Source organism: Channa argus, chromosome 8, assembly GCF_033026475.1.
Source record: "Channa argus isolate prfri chromosome 8, Channa argus male v1.0, whole genome shotgun sequence".
NCBI lineage: Eukaryota > Metazoa > Chordata > Actinopteri > Anabantiformes > Channidae > Channa > Channa argus.
In genome coordinates, this window is record NC_090204.1 from 14,334,609 (window position 1) to 14,360,638 (window position 26,030).

Genomic DNA, 26,030 nt, shown 5'->3' on the forward strand with positions numbered 1-26,030 from the left:
CTGCCGGTATCAGAGACATGAGATAGCAGGGAGTTCACCATGACAACACACATGTCATAAACAAGAAAGGGAGATGCACAGGGTACTGGAGTTCTTATTCATGGCCAACCTGCTTTTCCAGAGATCCCACAGATTGCATCATCTGAATGACAATGACAAAAAAACTCCTCTGGGTAATGTCATCTGGAGGAGAATCTAGACACTTACATGACCCAGTGTCCCTCTATGAATTTCACCATTTCTCCTGCAGCCTCCTTGAGTTCCAGAACTTAAACCTAAACTTAAACTTAAACTTAAATTGTTTAGAAGCTTTGAAGAAGATTGTGGCATTTTCATTCATACTTACAATAGTCTCAGTATTTGGGCGGCACCTTATAGATGCTGTAACCACAAATTGGTCTTTAACTATCTTCAGTATATTGTAAGGAATTCATACAAAATGCACTTCATGCCTACAGGGGAACATTAAAACTTATCTTTCCATGTGGGTACAGAATAACATCATTCCAGTCAGATAAAATGATTAACATTTATTGTTTCGCTCCAGGTACAGCAAATATGACTTATTACTGGTGAATTTCAGACCTTATCAGTGATTAACATTTATCTTGCTACAGATAAAAGGAAAGTTCTAAGTTTTGGAATCCTGGGGGCTCAAGGTGATGGATTGATAATAATGAGGTTAGTTAATGAAAAATACATTGAGGTTAAGCAAAGTGGGATCAAATGCATTTGTTGTAACTGCCAGCTTTTACTGAAGACTCACACACATGCTAACACACACACTAACACACACTCTTTTCTCACCTCCTGGGATCCAGCAGTCTCTGATGTTATACTTCATTCCCTTATCCACCCACCCAAACACCCACTCACTAATCTCTTTGCCTCATTGATGGCAATCACTTCGTGTGACTTCTGTCAGATAAGGTAGCCCTCAGATCATCTCCCCATCCCTGCCGTCCTTCCCATCCCTTCCTGCTGATTTCACCACTACCCTCCCCATTCAGCCATTGGACATTTAGGAGTCAACTCACAAAGGAGGGCCGTGTGCTTCATCTGTGTCGGGATTAAACTGTTAACTAGGGTGTGACAACTTGGGGAAGGCTGTGCCTTTGAAATGCAAAGTGAACATAAATGGGAGGTAATAACCATGATGTTTTTTTACTCTTCTCCGTGTGAATGTTGGTCGGAATTTTGTCAAGGATTAAATTCATTGCTTGCTATGTATCAACTCAATTCGGGAGACTGTTTGTTCTTAGACTCGATAGCCCCGAGGCCTTGTGTGACTTTAAAGTGGTTTTATTCTATAATAAATTCAGTAGTGTTTCTTTAAGCACTGAGAAATAATAAAATGGCCATAGTTGGAGGATGGAATTATTGGGCTGTTGCATCCCCATTCATCATATTAAAAGAATGTAGTCATCCAGAAAAAAAGAATGAATAAAAGAACACAGGGGGATAATGGAATAATCCTCTACCCCACTCAAGCTTGGGCCAATTTTTCTCTTTAATTAGATGTGAACCAGGTCACTTTTGACATTGTGGTTAAAGGAAACACGGAAGTCTCCATGTGACCAAATGCATCAGCTCTTGTCACTTGCTAAACTTTAACCATATACAAAATTCTTTTGACATGTCTGTGTTCTGTGGAGGGAAATGGACACAAATGGTCAGGGGTTAGTGGTTTTACAGTTCCAGACAGTGTTGTGCTGTGAACCAGACTGGTGTAATATAGATTGGGTCCTAAAACTGGGGTGACAAGTGAAGCAGGAAGTATGAGCCACTTGGCAACCAGGATATCCTGTGTAAAAACCCTTTTTCAAGGGGACATTGGCCAAACTGTTTTTGGACTGCTAGTGTCCCCAGCAGACTGAGTGCAGGTGGCCAGATTTCAAGAAGTTAATCTGTAAGCCATCAAAAGACCCCATGCTGAAACAAGACCTGACTCTGAATAAAGCAATTATGAGGTGCACAGATATAAACATGAATAATAAATGACTGCATGCGGAATAAATGCAATTCCAATCCTGACATGCTGGCTGAAAAGGCGCTAGTTTTATGTGCTGAAAATCAAAATTTATGTTAATTTTCATCCTTAGTATACAGCACTGCAAGCAGAATGGTTTGCATTTCAATGACAAATCCACACTGAGCCTCCACTCAGACATTTAAATCCAAAGTGGGAATTTCAATTGGAGAATTTTCAATTCAGCTTTCTTCATCTTCCCCACCCCGCTGGCATCTCTCCATGTGATTGACACCCAGCGTTATTGTATGTGGTCTATCAAATAGCATGGATGTGCATTTTACTGAGGACCACATAATGGGAATGAATGCTGTTTATTTTTCATCATGGTAAAGCAGTTTACTGATTCCATTGCTATGAGAAACTCTGGATTAAAAAAAAAAAACTTTGCAAAGTTACAGACCAGCTCTCATTACAGGGCAAAGAAGATGCTGTTGATGATAGTGAAATGAGGAACTGGGCCAAAAGATGGTTACAATAAAGCATATTAGGGAAGATCAGACCCAGTGATAGTATGTCTGTTGTTATGTCTAACTTCAACTCATGTTTAAAGGAAATGTGGAAGAGAAAAATGTGTTGCATGTTGTGACTTTCAGCTCTCTAATGTAGTGTAGTCAGCCAGGTTCATCCTTCCAATATCATGTCATTGCCAACTTTTTTTTAATTGACTCCTGAGAGCTCTTCTTTACATAATGCAATGAACCCTCGTTTCAAATTCTATGCCAGCAAGTTACTTTTCGCATTTACATCAGTGCATTTACAATGGAAATTGTAATTTAATCATGCAGTGCATTATTTATTTGCATTTTTCTGGGGCAACATATTGTAGAGTCACTGGAAAGAGACAAGGAAAGAGAAAGGAGATAGAGTTAGATAAAGTGAGCCTAATATGAGTGAGTTCTGAAGAAGAAATGGGATCATAGAGGAATTGCTGATGTCTCCCATAAGGTTTTGGCTCGGGATACACCCTCCTTGTTTTTGTGGTAGCCACTGGCAACTCCAAAGAGACAAAGATAGATGACTTCGTAATCCAGTTAGACATAAACCACATTCTCATCAGACCTCTCTCTGACCTGAAAAATCTTTCAAATGATGAAACACCCATTTAACTGTGAGAAAGACTTTAAATGTTTGGTAGATGAGTTTTTGCTGTCACTTACTATTACTTCTTATATGTTTATGCAGGAGTGAGGGATTGGAGATCATCTTCAGGTTCTTGGCTTTCAGTGTTGCAGCAACTAATGTAAATGTAACTGTCATTGCTTTGTCATTAGTGTGAGGGCATTATTCTGCAGACATGAAAAATGTATGCATCTCCTACATTATCATGTTCCATAGAGTATTTATAGAGGGTTGTCCACTGTCCTTTAGTGTATTTTTGTTTTCAGGAGTCTGATGAATTTACTCAGCCATTGTTTACTATTATTAATATGTCACAGTCTGCACTAACTGAGCAATAATAATAATAATAATGAGCAAACCGCAACGTAAACCTCTGGGACATCATGTCAGGTTTGTTCCTGCTATCAAGCTCACTTAGGCTCAGACGTTATATCACCGCTGCATCTCACACGATGAATGTGGTACGCATTCCTAAAAAAGGCAGAATCATCCGCTCATCTCATCCTGGTAATCACACTGACAAAAAATTAATCTATCTATCTATTGTATCTATCTATCTATTCTACCTAAAATCAAAGCTTTCCTCAGGGCACACAGAGCTGCTGTTGTGTAGTGAATCACGAACACACTGATTTGCAACATGTCTCTGATCCACTTTCTTATTCATTATTTGCCTATTTAAATGGACCCTCATCCGTCAAGGGCCCCACAATTAAGCCTATGGGTTTTTTTTAAGCCAAAATATGTCAAATACTGACAACACGTGGGTAATTATAACTAATCTGCCACTGGCCACAGGCAAAGATGAAGCTGCCTCTGTTTTTTTAAGATGTCAGATTTGGCAAAATGGATGCCTTCCCTGAGGAAAGAGCGATTTTATCTAACAGGTGCTTCATAAAAGAACGTATCTGGCCTTTAAACGAGAAACAGCATGTCATCTCAATAGGTGAGAGTTTGGGCAGTTTGAAGTGTATATTGATTAATGCTAAGAATCAAGGTGACAGTTAAAGCTGTAGGTTTTTATGGCTCCACTTTGATTAATTGCATTTCCTGCATCAAAGCCACAGCACGAACAAAAGACTGCTGTAAGTGTTTGAACTTAATTGCTATGGATTGTAATTGAAATGTCTGTACTTTTTATTTATTTCGATATAGCAAAGTGTTGCCGCACCTCTGCTGTTCGTCATCATAGTCATCAAGTAATTCTACCGTGAGATAAACTTACATGCTGCTTTTTTGGATTTGTATATTTGTGGTACTTACTCAGGCTGTAGAGGAGGTAAGAGGAAGGTAGGAATTGGTACCTTTCAAAAGAAGGTCCTTTGAATATCGGCTTGAATATCCGGTCCTTTCTAGCTAAAGCTTTCTGGTCCCTGTGTCATGCAGCAGTATAATGTCCACCACAAGTCAACTAACACCACTAAATTCTCCTCACATCTGAAGGTTAACATGAGTACGTTTGTGTCAGGAACTAATTAGTAATTACAGATGTTGAACTTTCTGTATTGAAACATATTTTATTCTTCCAAATCCAGCAGTCCAGTATGAGTTCCTAGGAGGGGATCCATGTGAGTTAAACATGTGCAACATTCCCCCCCCCCCTTTTTTTTTAACATTCTATCCCAATTTTATATTAGATCAGCAGGGATAACAGACCAAATGTTGTTTAAACAAAACTAAAACCAAGGTGAGTGTAACCCACCATACAAACTGTCTGACTGTCTGTTTTTACCTTCACAGCCACCTCACCCTCATACAATTACAGCCAGGCTTGTGCACAAGGCACAAATTCAATCAAGGAAACGAGTGTCTAGGTTGTAAGAGGGAACTATTCTGAGGCTACAAAAATGTAATTTGTTTTTTTTCCTCATTCCAGGGATGGGAGCGCAGGTGCCACCCCTGTGCCCACACCCCTCCCTGTGAGCACCTTTCAATTTGCCAGATTAGAAGCCCTGTTGTACCTCTGGCATGTTCCAAACGCAACGGCACAGCAACCCACTCCAAATACGCCAACGCTACCCCTGCTCCTCGCTTCCTTTGCTCCGACCACTCCCTGGCTCCCCAATCGTATTAAGCTAATTAACTCTTTCCCCCTCCATCAATTTCATTCCATTTCATCTAGTTGCTTCTGCCATTCTTGACCCTGTCTTTAATCACGTTTAAGGTAAACTTAATGCACCTCTACGAGGACCCTTGGTCTCGGGCATCATGTGAGCTGTGAGTGGTAGAGATGAGCTTGCCATAATGAGTGTATTCATTGAAACTGTCTCTTTTAAAAAGGAAAAAAAAAGCCTCAACAAGCCCAAAAAATATTCTGTTTCCATGGCAATATGGTCTTAGTCAAGCTTCAAGTAGCATACGATATGAGTGTTTTAGGTTTAACTTTTTCTCAAGCAAGAGAGCCAGAAAAAGATACTAGAGCCTGAACACATTCTCATACAAGATCATTTTTCCCTTCTTTATATTAGTAATCTCTACCCTATATCTATCTAGCTGATGATCCGTGCTCTTTTTAAGCACTGCTCTGCTCTGTGTTTCAATATTAGTGAAAAAAAAAAAACACCTTTATTTAAGATTATATTTTTGTCCTAAAATGAGGCCAGTAGAATAGGGGCCACAGGGTATGTTGAAGAAACCATATAAATCAAAATCAAATCAAAACTGCTTTTGCCCTTTTAATATATATATGTGTGTGTGTGTGTGTGTGTGTGTGTGTGTAGATTCTCTGAATTCACATATTATATCCACACTTCACATTCTAAGTAACCATTCTTGAGAAAACCATTTATCAAATGACTAAATGCCAATAAAATATAAATGTGAAGTTTTGAAGAAAAGTTTTTTTTTACATTGTATACAAGTTTAGAAATACTATCAATATCAGTACAATGGAAAAAACCAGCTATATGAGAGTGGTGCAACATGGGAATGTTCGCTGTGTATTTTATACAAGCCAGATCATTTCTAACCTTCTTCTTTGCTATTAGAAACTTTGTAATATTTCCATCACAAACCAAAAAAAGTCCACCTTGAGTTATGCTTAACTCTGACATGTCTATCGATCACACCACATACCATGGATAGCTAGGTGAAATCAACAATAAGCATGTGCAGCCTATCATTAATCTGCTCAGTCTTAGTGTTTACAGCAATATGTAAACACACAGGGAGGAGAAAGCAACACTCCCCTTTCCTCGCTGCACAAACCTCATTGCAGAAGGGGATGTGACCTTTCGCTTTCAGGAAGGAGCACTTACATGTGATGAGAGATATTTAATGACAGTTTTAGTCCAGGCTGGCCTGACTTAGAATAACAGTCATAGAAGTAGGATTCCTTGGGTGTGGCATGTTGACAAACGGAAACATGCAGCTTTCAGGTAATGCCGTTTATAAAAACAATTTTTCTGTTTTATGAATTTTTGAATTAATGTATTTTTATTCGACTCAATTCATCATCTTGACTTTAAATCATCCTCCAACTAAAGCATTAAAAAGGTGTTTATTCTGGAATTTAGTAATAGGTTGTATGTGGACTTTTGAGCACTTTGGCCATAAAACGCTGTTTTGGTCAAATGCATTTATTCCAAACTTATAGATCTGTAATTCAAACCAACTCTTTGCTACCTGAAACAATACAATCCAACAGTGCACTCATTTGTTGTTGTTTTAATGCAGATATGTATTCAGTCTAAAAGCTTGCTAAATATCTCCACTAGCATAACTGTTGGGTTATACTAGGTTAGGACAAAATAATTTGACCTGTTGTGTTACCAGTGCTAACTTTGGCACCTGATTTATCATGAGGTCTATCACTAGAGAAAACTCTGTTTATTTGTTCACATGCTCTGTGTCTCTCTGCTCTGCAGGGTGGTAAATCATTTAATAACAGGAATACAGCAAGGTTTCTGTGGCAAACACAGCGTTAGCTAAATGTTATATTATCTTTCCACTTCACGTTGTGCGTGCTGCTGCGTTTTCATAGGATTCTCAGCAGGTTCATTTAGTTCATAAACCAGGTCAACATCAGGTCACACAGACAGAAAGCTACTGAACTTAAAAAGCCTCCTATTAACGGGAGTGCAAGCAGCTGTATCAACTTTACAGATATTTTGGGTGGACGAGGAAACTGTTTGACTGGTGAGGAGCAACAGTTTGATTCCCAGACGCTGCAGGTAGGTGAGTGAGACTTTGTATCTTTGTTAATCTTTCTTCTATTGATCCACCTATAACATTATTCATTGACAAAAACATGTAAGACCTTTTATGAATCTTTTTATAATCAAAGTGTACTTTTATTTAGATTTTAGGCTCCTCTTCATAATAAACAAAAAGGTTTACGCTAACATAATTAACACTGTGCTACCATGTCCAACAACTGATGTTGTAAATTTTTTCACCTTTTCATTTGAATTCCTCACATGCAGCTCTTATTGTACCCACAGCTGTACACACTGAAGGAATGTCTCTTTGCTTTTCCTCTCTTAAGATTTCCGTTTTTCTTATCTCTGGTCCAAAAACTGGGATCAGACTAATTTAAATGAATTTTTGAGACCATTATCTTTTTCTCCTGTATTATTACATAACAAATTACATTTGAGCTCACTTTAAAATCCCAAACACCCTGGTAAGGAGGACGAAAAATGGGCCGATGAACACCTTCGTTGTATAGTGCTCAGCTGAGAATATTCTTACTGGGTAAATTACAGCATCACCCTGAACTGAAGAGTTACAGTTAAAAATTAAAACAAGTGGTCAATAAACAAGATGTCCAAATATTTTCCAGGGTGTTACATGTCAGTCGTCCTAATACAACTGAGAAGAAGTATGTTTCCTTTCCGTAAGGTCACACAACTCATCCTTTTGTCAGTTTTCAACACTCCACCTGTCAACAACCTCCTCCCCCAGCTAAACCAACAGAGCAGCTTAAAAACAAAGTCACACCCTAGCCACACATGTCTGACCAACCATTGATGCATCATTTTTATGTCCGGATCCTGCCTTTGCTTTTAACAACACACAAGGCAGAACCCCACCGTGAAGGATTCAAACAAGACCGGGAAAGACAGAGAGAGAGAAACAAGGAAAAGACAGAAGGAAGGATGAGTCCCTGTTAATGGGTGCTGGAGCGGCAGCTGACAGGAGCCACGTTGTCAATAGGGTGTGAAATTCCTGCTTGGATGGGACCTCCGTCTGGTAAATGGCTGAGATGGGGAGGAAATGCGTCAGCCTGTCTGCCCACACTGGTCCCATGAGCCTTTCCATCGTGCCCATGGAGAAAACAGGGTTTATCTGTAGTCACCGATGCCCAACCAATCTCCCCACCGACCTCTGTTGGCAGCCAGCAGGGAGGCAGCCTTTAGGCCAACAAAACACTTGGTGAGGAGGTCCTGCTGTAGCGGTGTGTGGCTTGTACTATTACGGTTAAAAGAATGCCAGTAGGGACCACAGGGCAAGAAATTAGGAAATTACTCACTGTAAATTGTCTCAAGAGTGCAGAGAATTCAAATACTCCTGCATCATATCACTGTAATTTCTAAGTTGATGTAATGTGAGGAAACGCATCCACCGGTGGAAAAAACAAAGGGGAGAATAAACTCAGCTGTCAAGTTGAATGCGCAGCCGTCCTTGCAATATGGCTTCAAAGCAGCCTGAATATTTCATCTATTGCCACCATGATACAAAGTAATAACATGGTGATCCCCTTTGAGAAAAGAGACCAACAGGGTGTGCGACTTGACTGAGATAGGCTGATACAAAATTTGATAGTGCTGTTTTCCAAACTTAGTTTGGAAACTTGTATTAGATTAACAAATGACCCGGTTCTATCCTATTAGCAAGGACCTCGACCTTTATTGGACTGGGGCCGCTCTGCTCTACATTGCCTCACCTCAAACTCTGTGACACATTTCTCCAATAACAGCCCATTAATTAGTTGAGCACATTACACTGTTCAGAGGTGGGACAGTTCTTTGCCTGGAGCTGGCCACCCCGTCTCAGGTGGATAGACACATGCAAATCTGTTTGTTTCATCAAGTGTGAATTCAATTTACGAGGTTCTTTTTAATCTAGAGCACCTTTGCCCCCAGCACATAGGAGGAGACCACAAAGCTCCCACTTTGATGAAAAAGAAGAAAAGTAAGGGCAAAAGGAGAAGGCAAGGAGGCAATGGGAGGTAAGGAAAGACAAAGGTGGGACACTTTTAAAAGAGGAAGACTCAAGGTCCTGCAACCTTGGAAAGATCTTGTTTCCCATCAGCACCCATGAGAAACTACTGAAAATTCACGTACAACAGCAGAAAATGTCCAAGAGAAGATGACAAACAATGATAGATAGTACGTGGGGAAAAGAGACGCTATCAGAGTTACTGTAACCGCGATCACTGTCTGTAGTCTGTTTTGTCGAGGTGGTTCTTACGCCTCTCCGTTCAATGTTTTCTGTTTCCCCAGTGGATTGTAGAGAAAACAAGAGATTTGCTACAAAGCTGGAACACCACTTTTGTACTGGAGTGGGTAAAGGAGGGAATCATGGTCCCTTGTGAAAAGATTCCTGAAAGCATGTGAGAAGTGTACCTGATTTGTTCAGTGAGATGTGTAGGAATATTCACACCCAGACCCACAAACACACACACGCCCACAGACTTGAAAACATACTTTCAACCATACTCTCACACACTAAACACTTGCCTCTCAAAACAGATTGTTAAACACACACCCACTCAAGCACCAATTCTGTACTCATTTATTCAGATGAGTGAGCACAAACTACTGCCACCACATCTGCAATTATACATACTGTAAATATAAACACAACTTAGATTCTTGCTCATCATTTACATTGGTGATGCTGGTGATTAAATGCTATGGAATGTGTTTTGGAGTCCAAAAGAAGCCACCTTGCATTCTACCCATAATACCTCATCCAGGCCTAAGTGGGTGTAGGCCAGGATGTGTCAGTGTGCACTGATGACAGACAGCCAGTGTTAGTCCTAAACTGTCAATGGTGAGGCATGCAGCGGCATGACACAGTCTGTTATCACATGAATGTGAATCAACCCCAAAAGCAACAGACCAAAAATCACATCAGCGAACGCAACAAGACAACAACTTCCATTTTAGGAGAGGGTTACGGGGATGAGTAAAAGGCTCCCCGGGCCAAATGGAGATGCTGTCGGAATATCATTTTTTTTTTTGTGGCGGGCTGCATCTTTGTCACAAGAATTATTAAATTTTTGTGAAGCAATGCAGGTGTGCAAAACAATAGCTATTCACTTCTTTATGGTGCAGGCAGAGGCAGGAATCCCTCAGAAATATTAAGCAATAGCACACATTGTGTCTGCTCTCCCTTCACTTTTTGAGTGAAAGCCATTTTGAAAAAGTCAGTATAAAAAAGAAGCAGAAAGACGGGTACAAAAGGCTTTTTAGCAATATTAGTTCAATAGCTGTGTACATCAAACTGTGTGTGCTAATCAAACAGGAAAAAAAAGGATGTGAACCATCACAAGCGGCTATTAAAAATAGATCATAGCTCAAAAGTAATGTAATTAAGTACTGATGACTTTCAAGACAGTGTTTGCTAATAAACAAATTGTGAATTTATTTATTTATTAGGAATTCTGTACTGCAACTTAAATTGCAAATTCTGTTAAGGTATCCATCATTACACAAGGATTATATTCATTAATACGATACAATTTATTTTTCTTTTTTTACAGGGACAGTTTTAAATTCAGTGTGGTCTTACCCACACATTTGTGAATGTTTTGATATTGTGTCCACCGGTGAGCAGTGCACTCCTTTGAAGCTCAGGCTGATTCTTTCTGTGGGCTTTGGTAAGAAAAACGTTTAATTGGTTGCAAAATGTGCCTATTCTTTAAATAAGAGAAAAGCTTTTTTTTATTCAACTACAAAGATAAAACGGTGTGGAAACCTTGAGTGTCCTATTTTTTATTTTTACAATGTATATTCTGTGTGATGACCCCAATTTTTTCTCTGACTAACAGTGTGATGGTTTGGGATCTGGCTTATCTCTGTGTGGCTAACTGTTCAGATGACAAGTCACAGCAGCCCACAGGAACAAGGATAGACGCTCTCGACACACACCACACTGTGGTACTGCAGCACCTCAGAGGGTCGCAGTAATCCTACCATATACCATTACACTGCGTATAGACTAAACACAAGACCAGGTGAGAGAATGACAGAGTATTCGGTGTAAGTGTGTAAGTTCACAGTGTGCATGTACTTCAATGTGCTTTTTATTTAATTTTTAATTTTTTTGCTTTAAGTAGTTATGTCAGTGTGTGTGTGTGGCCTGCTGGCCTGTCTTATACTATGTCCCCACTCCCACCATAAGTTTGTGGTGAACAACAGTGAGTGTGCGTGCAAGCATACTTGTGTGTATGTCTACATAATGCAGAACAGCCTTGCCTCCCATCCTAACTAAAAAAAAAAATCACAGCCAGGAGGCCACTTTGAAATACCAGGTGCTCATTTGGCAAATCCAGGCAACTGGGGTGTTTACATTTCAGCGACTGAGAGAAAAAGACCAGATGCCCCCTTGAGCGTCCATACAGAGATCACTCAAATCGCCATGGGTGACAGACCTGTGTGTGTGTGTGTGTGTGTGTGTGTGTGTGTGTGTGTCATGGGAGGGGTATAGAGTTATAGCAAGCACTGTGTAAAGTCACTAAACACCTTATGATGGCTCGCAGCAGGAAGACATGAAATGTAATGCAACAATGCCTAAAATTATCCACTCTGTTGGGGTCTTTTTTTGAATACCATCCCTTTTGTCCCCAAATAATACACACACACACACACACACACTCACACACACACACACACACACACACACAAAACCACCTTGTCTCTTGTCTCTCTTTCTCTCTTATTATCTTGTTCTCCTTCACTTTAAATGGCTCTATTGTCCTCTTCTGACACACTGCTCACACAGCTCACAGTAGTTCCTTATCAGTTAAGAAAACAATGGGGCATGAATGAGAGCATTTATTGTGTGTGTGTGTGTGTGTGTGTGTGTGTGCGCGTGTGTGGTGGCGGGGTGAATGGAAACCAATGGATCTTTTCTGACACACATTTACGCACAACACATGCGCACACATACATGTACGTTCACATTTATGCACACAGAGCACCTTGTCCCGTCTGCTGCTGCAGACATTTTTATTGTTTCATTATGTCTACTATCAATTTACCGGCAGTAAATTCAGTCTGTCTTTTTAAAACATTGCCTGTCAATTTTCCTCACAGCACCTGCTCATAACAAATCACCGAAGAACTCTTTCTGACTGATTGCTTCTTGGCAGAGCGCTTTGAATTGTCTGTTTGTATCAGCGGCAGGCATAAGGCGGCTGACTGGCGGTTACGGGGTGGTGTGTGGGTAGGTGTTGGCAGCGCAACTGTTTCCTTGTGTGTGTGTGTGTGTGTGTGTATCTGTGCCATAAAGATGGGTGGGGCTTTTGAAGAAAGGAAGTCAACACAATTATAAATGTGCATGTGCACGTGTGTATGCATGAATGCATACTTAGCTACGGTTTTAAAATTAGAGATATTTTTACACAAAGGCACATTTTATTATGGTACCAAAGTTATTGCACTTTGCATTACATTCTTGCTATATTTTTTTAAATTACAAATCATGAGATCGGCTCCAAACATTTTCTAAAGCTGCTTTAATGTTTTCTTAGAGAGTCTCACAGTGAATCATATTGTATAAAAAATGTGTACTTGTTTGGGTGAGCGTCAACTTGTGTGTCATGTAAATGTCACTGAGGATTTGAAAGTGGTTGAACTTGGCCACCTCCTGCGTGCTGCTGTCTATCAAATGGGTACAGTCAAGAATTTGTGTGTATGTGTGCATGACTACACAACTGCATCCATTCATTCCTACTGCCATGTGCATACTGTGCAGGCTTGTCTGTGCATGGGTGCATGTTCTTAAATTACATATCCGCTTTACTAAATTACCTTCTCTGCCAGCGATCTTGCCTTTCTCTCGGTCTGCCAGTCGGTTGTCACAGCATGCATGAGTAGAGAAAGTGAGACTAATATGCTAAAACATTATTCCAAACCTCATACTTAAATCCACACAACCAGCTGCAGTATTTGTTCACAATCCAGCTTTGATTTTGTGCATTCAGACTAGGCTGAACACTATAGGGCACTTGTATTGTGATTAAAAAAAAGCAAAATGTTATATACAGAAAGCACTTGGAAATTGTTCAAATACATTTTTGTTTCAAATTAGTGCATCAAATGTTGAATCAGAGAAACAGTTTTTTTTTTTAATCTTATTTTGTATATGCCAACAACCGATTTCCAAAAAAGTGGGGCAGGGGAAACAAAAGACAACAAAACACCTGGAGGAACGTCTTCCAACTATTGCAGTTAATCTGCAACATGTCCAAATCATTGTGTATAAAAGGAGCAACCCAGAGAAGCAGAGCCTTTCATAAATGAGTAAACATAGTTAGTCACTGCATCCAAAAATGCAAGTTTAAACTCCATGCAAAGACAAAAAAAAAAAGACATATAAACAAGATCCAGAAAGCTGCTGCCTTCTCTTGGCCTGAGCTTTTTTTAAATGGACTGAGGCAAAGTGTAAGACAGTCAGTGGTCCTTCATGGTAAAGAGGAGGACGACCATCTCACTTGTTATCATGTGCACCGTTCAAAAGCCGGCATCCACGATCCAGTGGGGTTGTAGTAGTACACACTGCACAAGTAACTTGCACATCTGTGAGGACGCCATAAATGCTAAACAACATCTCAGCATTAATGCTCAATCAATGTCACCTACCGAAAATATTTGGTGCAGCTGAAGTCCTAAATTAAGCAAATATTGCTTACAAAATCAGACCTCAAAGACAAAGTAGTTACTGGAGGGGATGATGAATAGGGTGATGAACAGGCCCCAGTCCATCATATTTCTCAGTTTCAACCTTTGATATAATCAAAGTTAAAGCAACTGTCTTAAAACGAGAGAAAGTACTGTTACTTTTCCATATTTCATTATATTTTACTTTAATTTACAGCAGCATCCCAACTTTGTAGAATTTACAGAAACATAATATCTCTCACTCAAAGTATAGAAAATAACACAGCCTGAACTACAGAGAAATTAATATTTATCTGTCGTCAGTTCACGACTACTGGTAATAGTGCCTGCTTCTTCTGATACCAGACAAAATACGATAGTGACGGATGTATGAATCAGTCTGCCTGTATCTAAAGCAGCATACTTTTCTTGTGACTCATAGGTAGGTATGAGTTGTAGCCTAGCAGCACTAGTTTCACTTGTTGCCCCAAATATCAATGATGTAATAATGTGTAAGTGTGCGGACAAGTCAGAGCCCTCAGGCAAAACAATATCGTTTCCCTGCTTTGTCTGCGTTAAGTCTGGTGGAGGCTGACAAAACTACGAAACTGCACAATGAGTGTGTTTGATTCATTTATGGCTAGACATTTGGGTGTTCAGGATATGTTCCCAAAATGGTATTTACACATAAGCAGAATGATATTTAGGCATGAGCAGAGGGTATGCAGTAAAACAACTGATATAAACATGCACACATACATTCCACATTTGCACAGACATGAGAAGAATGTTTTTCCATTCGGGTAGTTTGTCTTTACTTTGTGGAACGCAATTTAAGTCAAATTTAATCCATCAATGCATTAAAAAGATACATATTATTTTTGGTTTAAGTTTTGCCGATTTCTATACGCTTTCACCAGTTTTCTTATAGACTGTTCCCTTGTCAGAAAGTGGTTTCAGCCACTCTAGAAAGACAAGCTGTTGCTCTGTATGTTATATGTAATGACCTTGTTTTGTTGCTTATCATGCCAACTAATACTCGATAATAATCATCTGGTGTAGAGGCAGAAACTAATAGTGGCAAACAAACACACACATACAAACAAAAGCAAAGCTATCCAGAGTAATAACTGCTTTGGTTACATTACGCATATGGTAAGGTAATAAGAGTATGCACACATATACACAGACTACCTCACACTCATCCACACTGAGGTAATCTAGGCTTGGCTTACACATAAAGACAGTCACGGTGAATGACTACAGACTTGCACCATCTTGCCAGGTGCCTGTGATCTCTCACCACATGCCTAACAGACCGTGGGCCAAGCAAATGACCAGCTAACCGGTTCACCGGCTGACTCCCTGCACCGCCACCACCTCTGAAAAACAATTTGCCCAGATTTAGATTTTGAATCATCCTTTAGATCTCTAATGTTTCTTTCCTTACAAAGTCAGAATCGTTAAAAGTAATACACGCATTTACCTGACATTTCCTATTGGGTACCAGAATTTGGGGTGTTGGTGGTTAAGGGGCTCTGCTTCCCATTACGCAGCTTTTGGGTCGCGGTATGCTGTATATGAGTGGTGTGATCATGGAGAGAGAGAGAGAGAGAGCGGCCAGATGGGAGTTATGTTGAATGGTAGCAAGGGCTAAACTGAAACCATGTGCTTTTGTGGTTAGAAATTTTATCATGACTAACAACCTCCAGGAGAGCTGGTGTAGAGCTGGACACTAAGGGGGGAGAAAATCCCTTTTCAAGTGACTGGCAGTAACTAGACAGGGACGATTTGTTGTGATTTGATGCTCATAAAAGGACACCCATGGTACTGACCTATGCTTTAGTTAATGCCCTAGAACTGAGCCTTCTCTATGAAATATGAGTTTAGCGGTAAAGACACTATTGAGGCCCACTATTGCGATGTGTTTTCAAATAGCAGAAAAAATCCTCCAGGCTTCTTTATTAAGTCAATGTCCTGTCTTGTTATGAGGGATGTTGATAGTGACCTCCAATAACCTGAAGTGGAAAGCATCGACCATTTGCCACTGTTGCCAACCCTCAGGGTCACAGACTGCATGGTAGATTGCATTTTGCAGCTGGACATGCTGAAAGGTCATGGGTCAACTGAGATTTTCTAGGTATGGGGGAAGAATGGGCCCCACGAGAGACACACTGTTGACATTGAGTTTGGGCACTTTGAACAATGTTATCTCAGACCGTTTGCGGCTGCAGGCCAATCTATCATTTTGTTATTGCACCAGCTCCAGTGATTATTCATCCTGGACCTTTTGATATCAGGCGACGTCAAGTGGATCTCGCATTAGCCTCCTTACGCCCTCACCGTCTGGACTTAGTTTTTGGGAATTTGTCCCTCTATTTTCTTCAAACATTTAGTTATTAAAGTAAATTGAGCGGGTATTTATTTTTTTTCCCAGTCCAATCTGAAAGTAATCCACTGCTGCGATGAAAACATCCAGAATATTTATGAATCTAAAGCGATTAAGTTGGCACGAGTTAAGCTCCAGATATTTCAAGCTCAGCCATGGATGCTGGGAGACAGCATATAAATCTGGAATGTACAGGCAAGAAGCAGAGGGGGAGCAGGTTGTACATTGGCAAGTCAATGCATTTACAATAGGAACGATAACACACAACACACAAGGTTGTTCTTTGTGCTCTGAAGCGTACAGTAGTTTATCTGGTGGCCAGTGTACCTGGACTGACCTCTCTCCATATACGCACTCTGCTGCACAGGTCAGACCTAAAACGGTACAGAGACATGGTTGCAAAAGGGCAGAAAGAGAATAATACATTTGAGAAATAAAGGTGTGAGAAACCATGTCCCCTAAAAATACATTTTATACAATTAAACAGCCAATATAAGGAACGAAATTGCAACCATTTTTTTTTTTTTTTACACAATCGAGAAAGTGTTAATTGCATGTTAATAGTTAACCTAAATGGTAAGTCTCAAATATTTTGAAACAACAAATCAGTAAAACTTTCTTGCCATAATATCCCATCTTGACTTCCTTATTATAACAGTATTATAAGTTGATTATAGTTATCTTCAGACATGCACATTAAAGTTGAGGAAAAACTGTGGTGGCTTAAGTGAGACAAAGTTAACAATGTGTTTTAATGACCCAAAACATAACACGATCTTTTCCCCAAACTTATGTAGGTGCTTTTCTTGACTAAACTTGCCCACACATGGTACCCTAATGTTTCACAGACCTGTGTGTTGTATGCGTTCCTTTGATAAAAGTATTGCTTAATTGACTCAAAAATGGCATTGTTCTGGAGCATAATTGATCAGGTGCATTCTTTTCCCTACAAAACAATAATTGCATTTGTAGCGCGAGACATGTGGTTTGGAATATCTTTGCAATTTTATGGCTTTTGACAGCTGTTTTTGAATTAAGACCACATCTATTTTGGAAAGAAGCTGATAGACTTTTTGTTCAATTTTTATGCATGCCACTCTTATTTGATATATAATTAGTACCAACTTTGATTCAGCCTATACACAGTTCACTATTTACTCAAAACATTCTCTGGTACACTGGTGTTGGTTTTGGAATAGGCAAGTATGTTACAGAACGGGAGTTAAGGGGTATGTGTTGTTTTCTAGGAGAACAGCTGCTCAAGGGGTTTTGAAATAAACACAGACTCACAGTGTGACTGTGGACAAAAATAGACTGGAGATACCATTACTCCATCATGACAGCAGAAAGTGACAAACTGGGCATGCCAATTGCAAGCTGCACGAAAACATTAGCCATTTACTGCATTTAAGCAATTTCAGTCCAGGTTTGGCAAATTGTATTTTGGTTGAGGTTTGGCTTTTGGTTATGGATGAAAATCTTTATTTACATTTGAAAGCCTCGTGTAGAGGCAACAATTGTATCTCCGTTTCCAGAGTCGGAATCAAATGTGATCACTTTTCCACTGCCACCAAATGTGCCCCATCATACGAGTACCTGTGTCTATTCATGTTTTCTACGTAATCTCCTCTAACACAAGAACTAACCTTGTGTAAGGTTAGTTCTCCCACTTTTTATCTGCACAGCCTGTAATTTTCACGCCCAGGCTGTTTGTCAGCTACGCATGTGTATGCCTGCATGAAACAGTGATCCTCATATGTGTATGACTGCATTTATCTATGACTGCCTGTCTGCCTAAATGGCTGTCTTTCTGTATGTCTGCCGGCACAAAGACAGTGGGGTCAGGGTGATGGGAGGTTGAGTCATAAATCTGAAGTCTGTAGAGACAGTGAAGTATATCTTTTCTCAATTAGGTACAGAAGTTGCTGAAAGGTTATAGATAACTCACCAGAGGCAGGCAGTAGCTGGTCGTGGCAGACGTAAGGGTGTGGGTGATGGTAAGGGAAAAAAAGGGAGGGCTGGGGTTGGCATGGACGTGCTGATTTACAGCGACAAGACTGGAGATGGAGGGGGGAGGGGGGAGGGGGGAGGGGGGGCAGTGGAGGTGGTGTTGGGTGAGTGTGTGTTTGTGCTGATGTGTGTAGAGGAGGGTGGAGGGTGGAGGGTAGATGATGGTGGTCTTGAGGGGGTTCAGTTGGGGCTGCATTTGTGATCCTGTGTTAAGTGCTCGGTCAGTGGTGAAGGCCTGGAGGATTAGACCCCCACCCCTTCTCACCCCCAAAACTCTTGTGAACAGACCCCTTCTCCTTTCTGCCTAGATTCCAGGTTTGAGCCTGTGTGAGATTCTCCAGAGCCACCCACCACCTACTCCTCCTCCAGCAATACTACCAGTACTCTCTTCCTGTTCACACTCACACACACACATTTACACACACACACAAACAGAGATATGTCAAAAGACACTAACCTAACCAATAGTGAGTAATTCGCTTAGTATTGCCAGAGTAAAGCGATCTTCTCTCACTCACATCATATTAGTGCTTCTATTAGACCAGACCCAAAAAAAAAAGAGAGTTTGTGTGTGTGTGCATGAACTCTGTAGGAGTTGTGTGCTTGCTAGAGGGAGTGAATGTGTGTGTGTTTGTGTCCGGGCATGTGATTTGTGAGGGAGCGAGGGAAGTGAAGTTCAGTGAGTGCCAGGAAAGGTCTTGGGGTGTATGTTTGTGTCTATGTGTTTTGATCTAAAGGAGAAAGTAGAGACACTGATATCTTAGCACCAGATGAGTGGGAGGAAGGATGGATGAGGTTAGGGAAGGTCTGGCGAGGGCCCGATAGGTGCAAGCTTGAGAAATTTCCATATGGCAATAAAATGCCTGCCACTTTACTTATTGAGTTTCTAATGTGTGCCAGGTGCTTTCAGGATCTCTTAGCGGAGTTTCTCTGCGTCAGTATGTGTTCACAGTATATTTACTAGTTTTAGGTTGCATTTGGAACAAATTGTGGACTTCAAATGAGATCAGGCACCCTTTCAGAACAATATCAGTGTCCTAAATTCGGATTCATTCAGAAGAATCAGAATATCTTCTTTTCCTTGCTGAAATGATGTTACAGAGCCGCTGGGTAAGAAATGTTTGTTACACTTACAGTAAGCCTCCAGAAAGAAAATCTAACTGCAACAGCCCCAGTAATAAGCTATCTGTGTCTGATGGCTGTCTAATCCTGACCTGTTACAACCATTATATAAGAATAGGGCTGTATATACAGTTTTACTGCTGCCATTCATAGACGGGAAAAACTCTCAACCAACAAACCAGACCCAAACGACACACACTACAACACGGAGAAAAATAAACTTGCTCCATATGTTTTGTAAAAACCAAACCATAGCTGTAAAGTACAGTTGTCGATTTATTAATGTGGACGTTCCAGTCACTGGAAAAATGTTTCCCTCCAAGTGTGTTGGTTTATACCAAGCTCATAACTATGGTTTGACACACTTATTTTTTACATTATCAAACAGTTGCGTTGGGAGTGGAGGAATTCTCCCAAACTTACCCTGGTAATCTTTTGTTTATCATAGACCAGATGCTCTCTGCTCGCCTTCAAAGGTGTACCAGTGTACCAGGTGTACCACACCCTAAATATATATATATATATATAATTTCTTTTTCGCAGAAGTAGAAGTAAAAGAGGCGGTAGCCTGTGTGCTTCTGGTTGTCTTTTAATGGCAATCGGGCAGGAAAACTGGGGCTTTAGTGGTTTTGGCAACAAATTTGGAAAAAGTCTTCTTTGAAGCCGCCATAGATCCCTTACCCAAGTCGCCTCACCTATAAAACTTTTTGTTTTGGGGTATTCAGGAATTTATATGGGGATTGGCCAAAGTTTGAGTCAATGAGAACCTCGAAAAATATCTTTATTAATCCGGAGACAGGCTTTATGTCATTTTTTAAATGCAGTTTTATGTTTCTTCTCCAAGGTCTTCTGCATTTTTACCACATCAAGACCAAAAATCTAAAATTATTCATTACTGAAAATATTATAAAAATACCCAGACAATAGTTTTGACTATAAAAAAAAACTCATTGAAAAGTCATAATTTCTTTAAATGAAGCTGTGTTTGTGTAAAGGACAGACCTGAGAGTAAATATTGGTGTAAACTCTTTTTATTCATTTATAAGTCATTTATTATAGATACAATACACACTTTTCTGGATGGATTTTGGTGTTTTTTGCACTCCTAGCTGGTGTCTGTTTTACAATTGAAATTGTAACATGTTTCAGATATGAAGGGACACAAAGTGAGCACATCCTTCTGCCTGGGTTTCTCATTCAGATCTAAATTTCAACCTTTTGATGGTATTTTTTTCTGTAAGTGATCACTCCAATCCCTTAACAAAGTTAAACAATAGATTCAGAGCAGGTTTAGAGAAGTGTAATCCAGATATACAAAATACCCATTACACCATATCAATACAAGAGTTTAAAGTACAATTTTTTTAACTAATGTGGTCAGATGCATTCTTGCTACAAAAAGTATATCTGTGGCAAGCACTGGTGTATTACTTTATTCACATTATATGATCCATAAAAAGGATTTAAATTCCTGCCAATATTTCAGTGTAATGCGAGGGAACATTTCTGCTGCTAGATATATAAACTGGCTTATAGCGATCAAATTTAAACAAGCTAAATTTTAATAAGATTCTACCTAGTTGTAACTGGAAGTTATTAAGTAATTTGGTGATGACAAATTCACCTGGTTTGATTCATGTTGTAAAGTAGCCAAATGGCAGAATGTATGTAACCGTTTTATTACTAGGGAACTCTGTGACGGTGGCAACTTCGACACATAATACACAGAGAGACACAAACCAGAGCACATGTGTCCATCTGTCTTCTTGCCTTCTCAGGAAATGGCATCCCATCACCTTTCAACTTTACACTAACAGAACAGTCGTTTGGCTGAACTTCGACAAGTCCCGTTTTCTCCCTGCGCACCTAAAACATTTCTTTATGCTCCTGAAGAACAGGCGCATGACGCCACGTCATTAGCGTAAGATCTGCTCTCTGCATGCAGAATGAGGATTGATAGAACTGATCTGACAACACTGCAAATCCTGACATTAAATTTATAATAATCATAACTTTATTTGACGAGAATGTTCAGCTCTCTTCTCACTTCTTATCCCCCAATGCAGCAGATAACGCATAAATATTTAACATAATTATTAACACTTCAGCTACTTGTAGTCCAATGCTGACGGTGCCAAGTTCCTCCTCTCATTTGCGCCTGTCTTATCTGGCTCTGTTCCCGCCTTTAATGCATTTTCTAATTGCTACTATAATCAATATTATCAACATTGATCTACGTCGGACGTTCTGATTTAAGCATTGATTTTGTAGGCAGCCATATAGTTCTTCCACAAATCATAGGAATTTACATCAAAGGGCTATTTCCGAATATTCAAATCACTATAATGGCCCCTAAAAGTAAAAAATAAAAAGTGCATGAATTCCATGTGTGTGTGTGTGTGCGTAAATAAAAATCAAGTTATTTTAATGGTTGCCCTTTGGACTTGAAATGAATAAATCTTGGCACATTGATTAACTTTGTTTACTGCTGTTTAGAGAAGAGACAAGCACTTACTGTTACAATAAAAGAGCCATAAAGGCGGAGAGACTGAGGAGAAAGGCTGTAAAAGCCCGCTCGTGACAGATGCCCCCTTCTTCAACTAATCCAAGCAAAAGTAAATTGCGGGGCTATGGTACAGCAAAAAAAAAAAAAAAAGAAAAGAAAAAGAAAAAAGAAAGAAAGAAAGAAAGAAAAAAAAAGGAGAACTTGAGCCCGCTCACTGTTGCTCGGCCGATTTACTTAAACTTTTGTATGTATTCTGAGCGAACGCAGCAAAGCAAAAGATAGTCGGAGTCTTTCTTAGCTTTGTTATTACTTTTAATTCAACAAAGAAGTTCGATGCCATGAACTCAGAGACCAAAATTAACGTGGAATACACACGATTGTCATACGCAAATCGCTCCAGTGGGAGTCTTAAAAATATTTTTTAGTTATATATAATTGTTTGAAACGGAATGTCGAATATAAACGCTGAGTGCGACAGTGTCACTTTTTATACTCACAGAAAATACTGGACTTGGCAGATTCGGGTAAGAATGTCCACAAGTGTCCATATGAGAGTTTCCGAAATGTTTTCAAGCTTTGCTGTCGTGTAGCTGGGGAGAAAATAGTTTTAATCAAAGTAAAAACCAAATAGAAACTCTCTCAGTTTCTCCGTCTCTCTGCGTCTCCCTCAGATCGAAACGGGGCGACCCGCAGGGGGGCGCTGTGTGTCCGTGCCTGTACTGGGTTTGAGTCCCATTAAAGGGAGGTTTGCAAAAAGAAAAAAAATAATAATAAAGGCTCCCACTGTTCATAATGTTTATAAGAAAAATAAGATTACGAGTTTTGTTATAAAAATATTAAATGATTCCATTTATCACAATCCAGTGTCTGAAAGAGAAGCTTGAATTGTGCAGATGGGTGAAATAAACACTGTTATGGGGAAAAGATCATAAAACATGTTAATGTGCCTGTGTTTTACAGAGACACGGCAACAGACAATGATTTCATTTTTAAAACAAATGTGAGAATAAATGAGTGTCAGGTATACATTGTTTTCTGAGCAACTGCTTCAGTCCTAATCCCTCCTCCTGGTGTCCCTCTACCCCCCCCCCCCCCCCCTCTCTCTCTCTCTCTCTCTCTCTCTCTCTCTCTTTCTCTCTCTCTCTCTCTCCTCTCTCCTCTTGTCTTCCACAGCCTTGTGGCTCATTCCGGTGCACAAGCCGAGCGAAGCAGACGGTTTCACACAGCAGCCAAAGTCGATCAATTCGCTCAGGGAATAAATATCTGGAAACCGCGCGGCTGGTTCTTTGTGGGAATAACACTTTGATGGTGGACTCATGTGAGGGCGCACATGCCTGGCTGGGACTGCGCACCCTGATTCTGACAAAAGTGCGAATATCTCTGCTTCTGCTCCTCTGACCACGGACAGTAAAAAAACTCTGGATCTTCTCTACAAGGCTCTTTGTTTATTTTTCTCACTGACTGATAACGGACGGTTGCTGGGGAATATTGTCCGGATGGTGACGACGGACTGGACTACCCGTTTTCAGCTGATTCGCTCAGTGCCAGGGGAAGGGGCTGGAAGTCTTGCACTCATTGCCCTTTCTCTGGTCCATTAAGGCACAGTTGGGATCACTGAAGGGCTGCAAGATTCACACGTTTTGGTATTTCCTCTAAACTCACCGTTTGGTTGAATGGGGTTGACACTGGTCCTGGAGGCTTGACGCAACTGGGACAAGGACTGGGACGGGACTGGGTGCGCGGTGCATCGGATCAGCCAGGATTGTATTCCCTCTTCGTTCTCTATCTCGTGGGTCTGTTTACATGTCCGAGCTGACCGCTTTATGACAATGGATTACTTTGTGCTTTTATGCAGCATCTTGCTGCCTGTGGTCTCCGCCGTAGAAGGTAAGACGTTTTCAGATTTTCAGACGCTCTCGCGTTCTTTTGCAGCGCCGTATTCCCTCATACCAAGCGATCCTGCACCCATGCCTCTCCTAGGATGGGCATCGCAGCGGGTCCCTCATACCCCAAGTCCTTATTTTCTGTCAGCCCCCAATTAAAACTCACCTTTCGCTTCCAAAGTGGCCATCTGGCTCGTTTTATGGGGATCTTTACTGGCATTATTGGCTTTACGCGGCTGACTTTTGTGGCCGCCGCAGGATTCAATACGCAATTGTTATGCGCGTCAACGAAAGCCCATCCATGTCAATGCTGGTTGTGTATTTCTTTTGTGACACCAGCTACTGCCGACTGTTTGTGCTTTCTTCATCACTTTAAGGAAATTAGCTCCACACTGTATCTCCTCGGGGAGTCGCGGCGCCAAGCCCCCCCAGACACTTTCCCCCAGGTCGGCTATGTGTATTTTAAGGCTGTAGGAGTGTGTGTGTGTGTGTGTGTGTGGCTTTTAAACATGTGGGCTGTAAGTCCAAAAAATGTGTTTTCATTCTCGATTAATTCAGAAAAGCTAATGTATGTTTTTATTCCTCTTTTTTGTAATCAAAAACTGAAACGCAGTATTTAATGTAAATGAATCTGTTGTAAATGTCATAGTGTTTTTTTTTTTTGCCTGTCTTAATTTCGTTTATAGTTTTGTTGTTTCCTTCAAAGTGGCATTGATTGATTGCTTTCAGTTAAATATGTGTTGCTTCAGTTGCTGTTGCTCTTAAAAACAAAGCCGTTTGTTTTGGCTGAGAGTTGGCGTTTGTCGTGCGTAAAATCGATGGGAAACTGTCGCACTGTATTATTTATTTATTTGTTTATTTGTTTTTCCCAGCATAGTGTCCCCCATCACTCCCGTGTTATTTCTAACATGCGTTGTGACATGTCTCACTCCGTTCAGGAGGAGAAGAATAGGGAATAGTGGAAATAAGGTTGAAGGGGGCCTAAAGCTTGAACTATGAATCTGGAGGCACACGAGGCTCCCGGTTGACTTGTGATGCCAGTAGGAAAGTAGGACAGTGGGCCACTGGCTCAGTAAACGCCTTTCTCCTTCTTTTCGACTTGCCAGAATATTTTAGCCTACTGATTTAGTTTTTCTGAAACGAATGAATGATATGATCGTTTGTTTGTTTTTTTGTTTTACGTATCAACTTTTACTTTAGTTTCACAATTTCTACCTGGCGTCGGAGCCATCAGCGCGAAGTTTGCCTGAGCAGAAAACTGCACTGACAGAAAATGTTCATTTATTTCACCCAAAATGAAACAAGCCTTATTAATTTAAACCTACTACTAAAATAGATCTGTTACAACAACACCATGCACAATGAATCTGCTCTGTTTCTCGCTTCCCTTCCCGGTGTCTTGACCCTAATTGGACAAAACGCCCGTAGGCCTCTTACGGTCTGTGCTAAGAAAAGATCATGCTCCTTCCTGAACTCTTCATGAAATCACGATTCGGAATAAATTGCTTTCCACACCTCCGCTCTCCTGTACTAGACCAGGGGCAAAGAAAAGCACGAGCACTGAAGGTGATCAGAGTTGGACTGCACAAGTCAAATACTCGCTGGAAGATCGTATATTCACAACCATTAATCAAGTGTACTGAGATGAGTCATACGCACATAATTAACGCCATACTTTGTGTGGATGTGTCCAGCTTTACAATTTTCTAAATTCAACTTCTGCTGCACCAATTTGTGTTGAAACTGTAGTTCTCTTATTTTGCTTGGGACCCCCCTCCCCTGGACCCTTCTCAGTGACCCCAGTAGGTCACAGGACCCTGGTAGAGTACCGCTGACTTAAAACACATGGCTTGGATGGATAAGTGGATTCTTGTTGTGCAGAAGTTGGGGGATCCGAAGGTAGATAGAGGGCAGAGATGGAGCGAGAGAGGTGGGGGGGGGGGGAGCAGAAAGCAGAGGTAGCCTGGTGTGTTCTTAACTGAAGCAGCGAGTTGGCTGCGCGCTGTGTTGAAGTTGATGTATTTTGTTAGAACCATCTATTCCCTACATAAGTGATACCATAAATTGTGCCCGACGGACCTGGCTGGGGAGGTTAACTAAGCTTTTAATACAGCTGGATGATGTATGGTCGCTGCTG

General features: G+C 40.6%; 1 protein-coding gene and 1 long non-coding RNA gene across 14 annotated transcripts in view; one reads left to right on the forward strand and one right to left on the reverse strand.

The window, feature by feature from the left end:
* Positions 1-22,721, reverse strand: part of LOC137132229 (uncharacterized) — a 68,106-nt gene extending 45,385 nt beyond the window's left edge. The window contains exon 1 of the long non-coding RNA XR_010915083.1: positions 22,508-22,721. This is a non-coding gene — a long non-coding RNA (uncharacterized lncRNA). The remainder of the gene's footprint in view (positions 1-22,507) is intronic.
* Positions 22,722-23,178: 457 nt separating this feature from the next.
* Positions 23,179-26,030, forward strand: part of LOC137131634 (ephrin type-B receptor 3-like) — a 59,666-nt gene continuing 56,814 nt past the window's right edge. For all 13 annotated transcript variants that reach the window (XM_067513151.1, XM_067513162.1, XM_067513155.1 and 10 more), the window contains exon 1: positions 23,179-23,897. In XM_067513151.1, the coding sequence (XP_067369252.1) occupies positions 23,834-23,897 (64 nt within the window). In that variant the 5' untranslated portion in view covers positions 23,179-23,833. The remainder of the gene's footprint in view (positions 23,898-26,030) is intronic.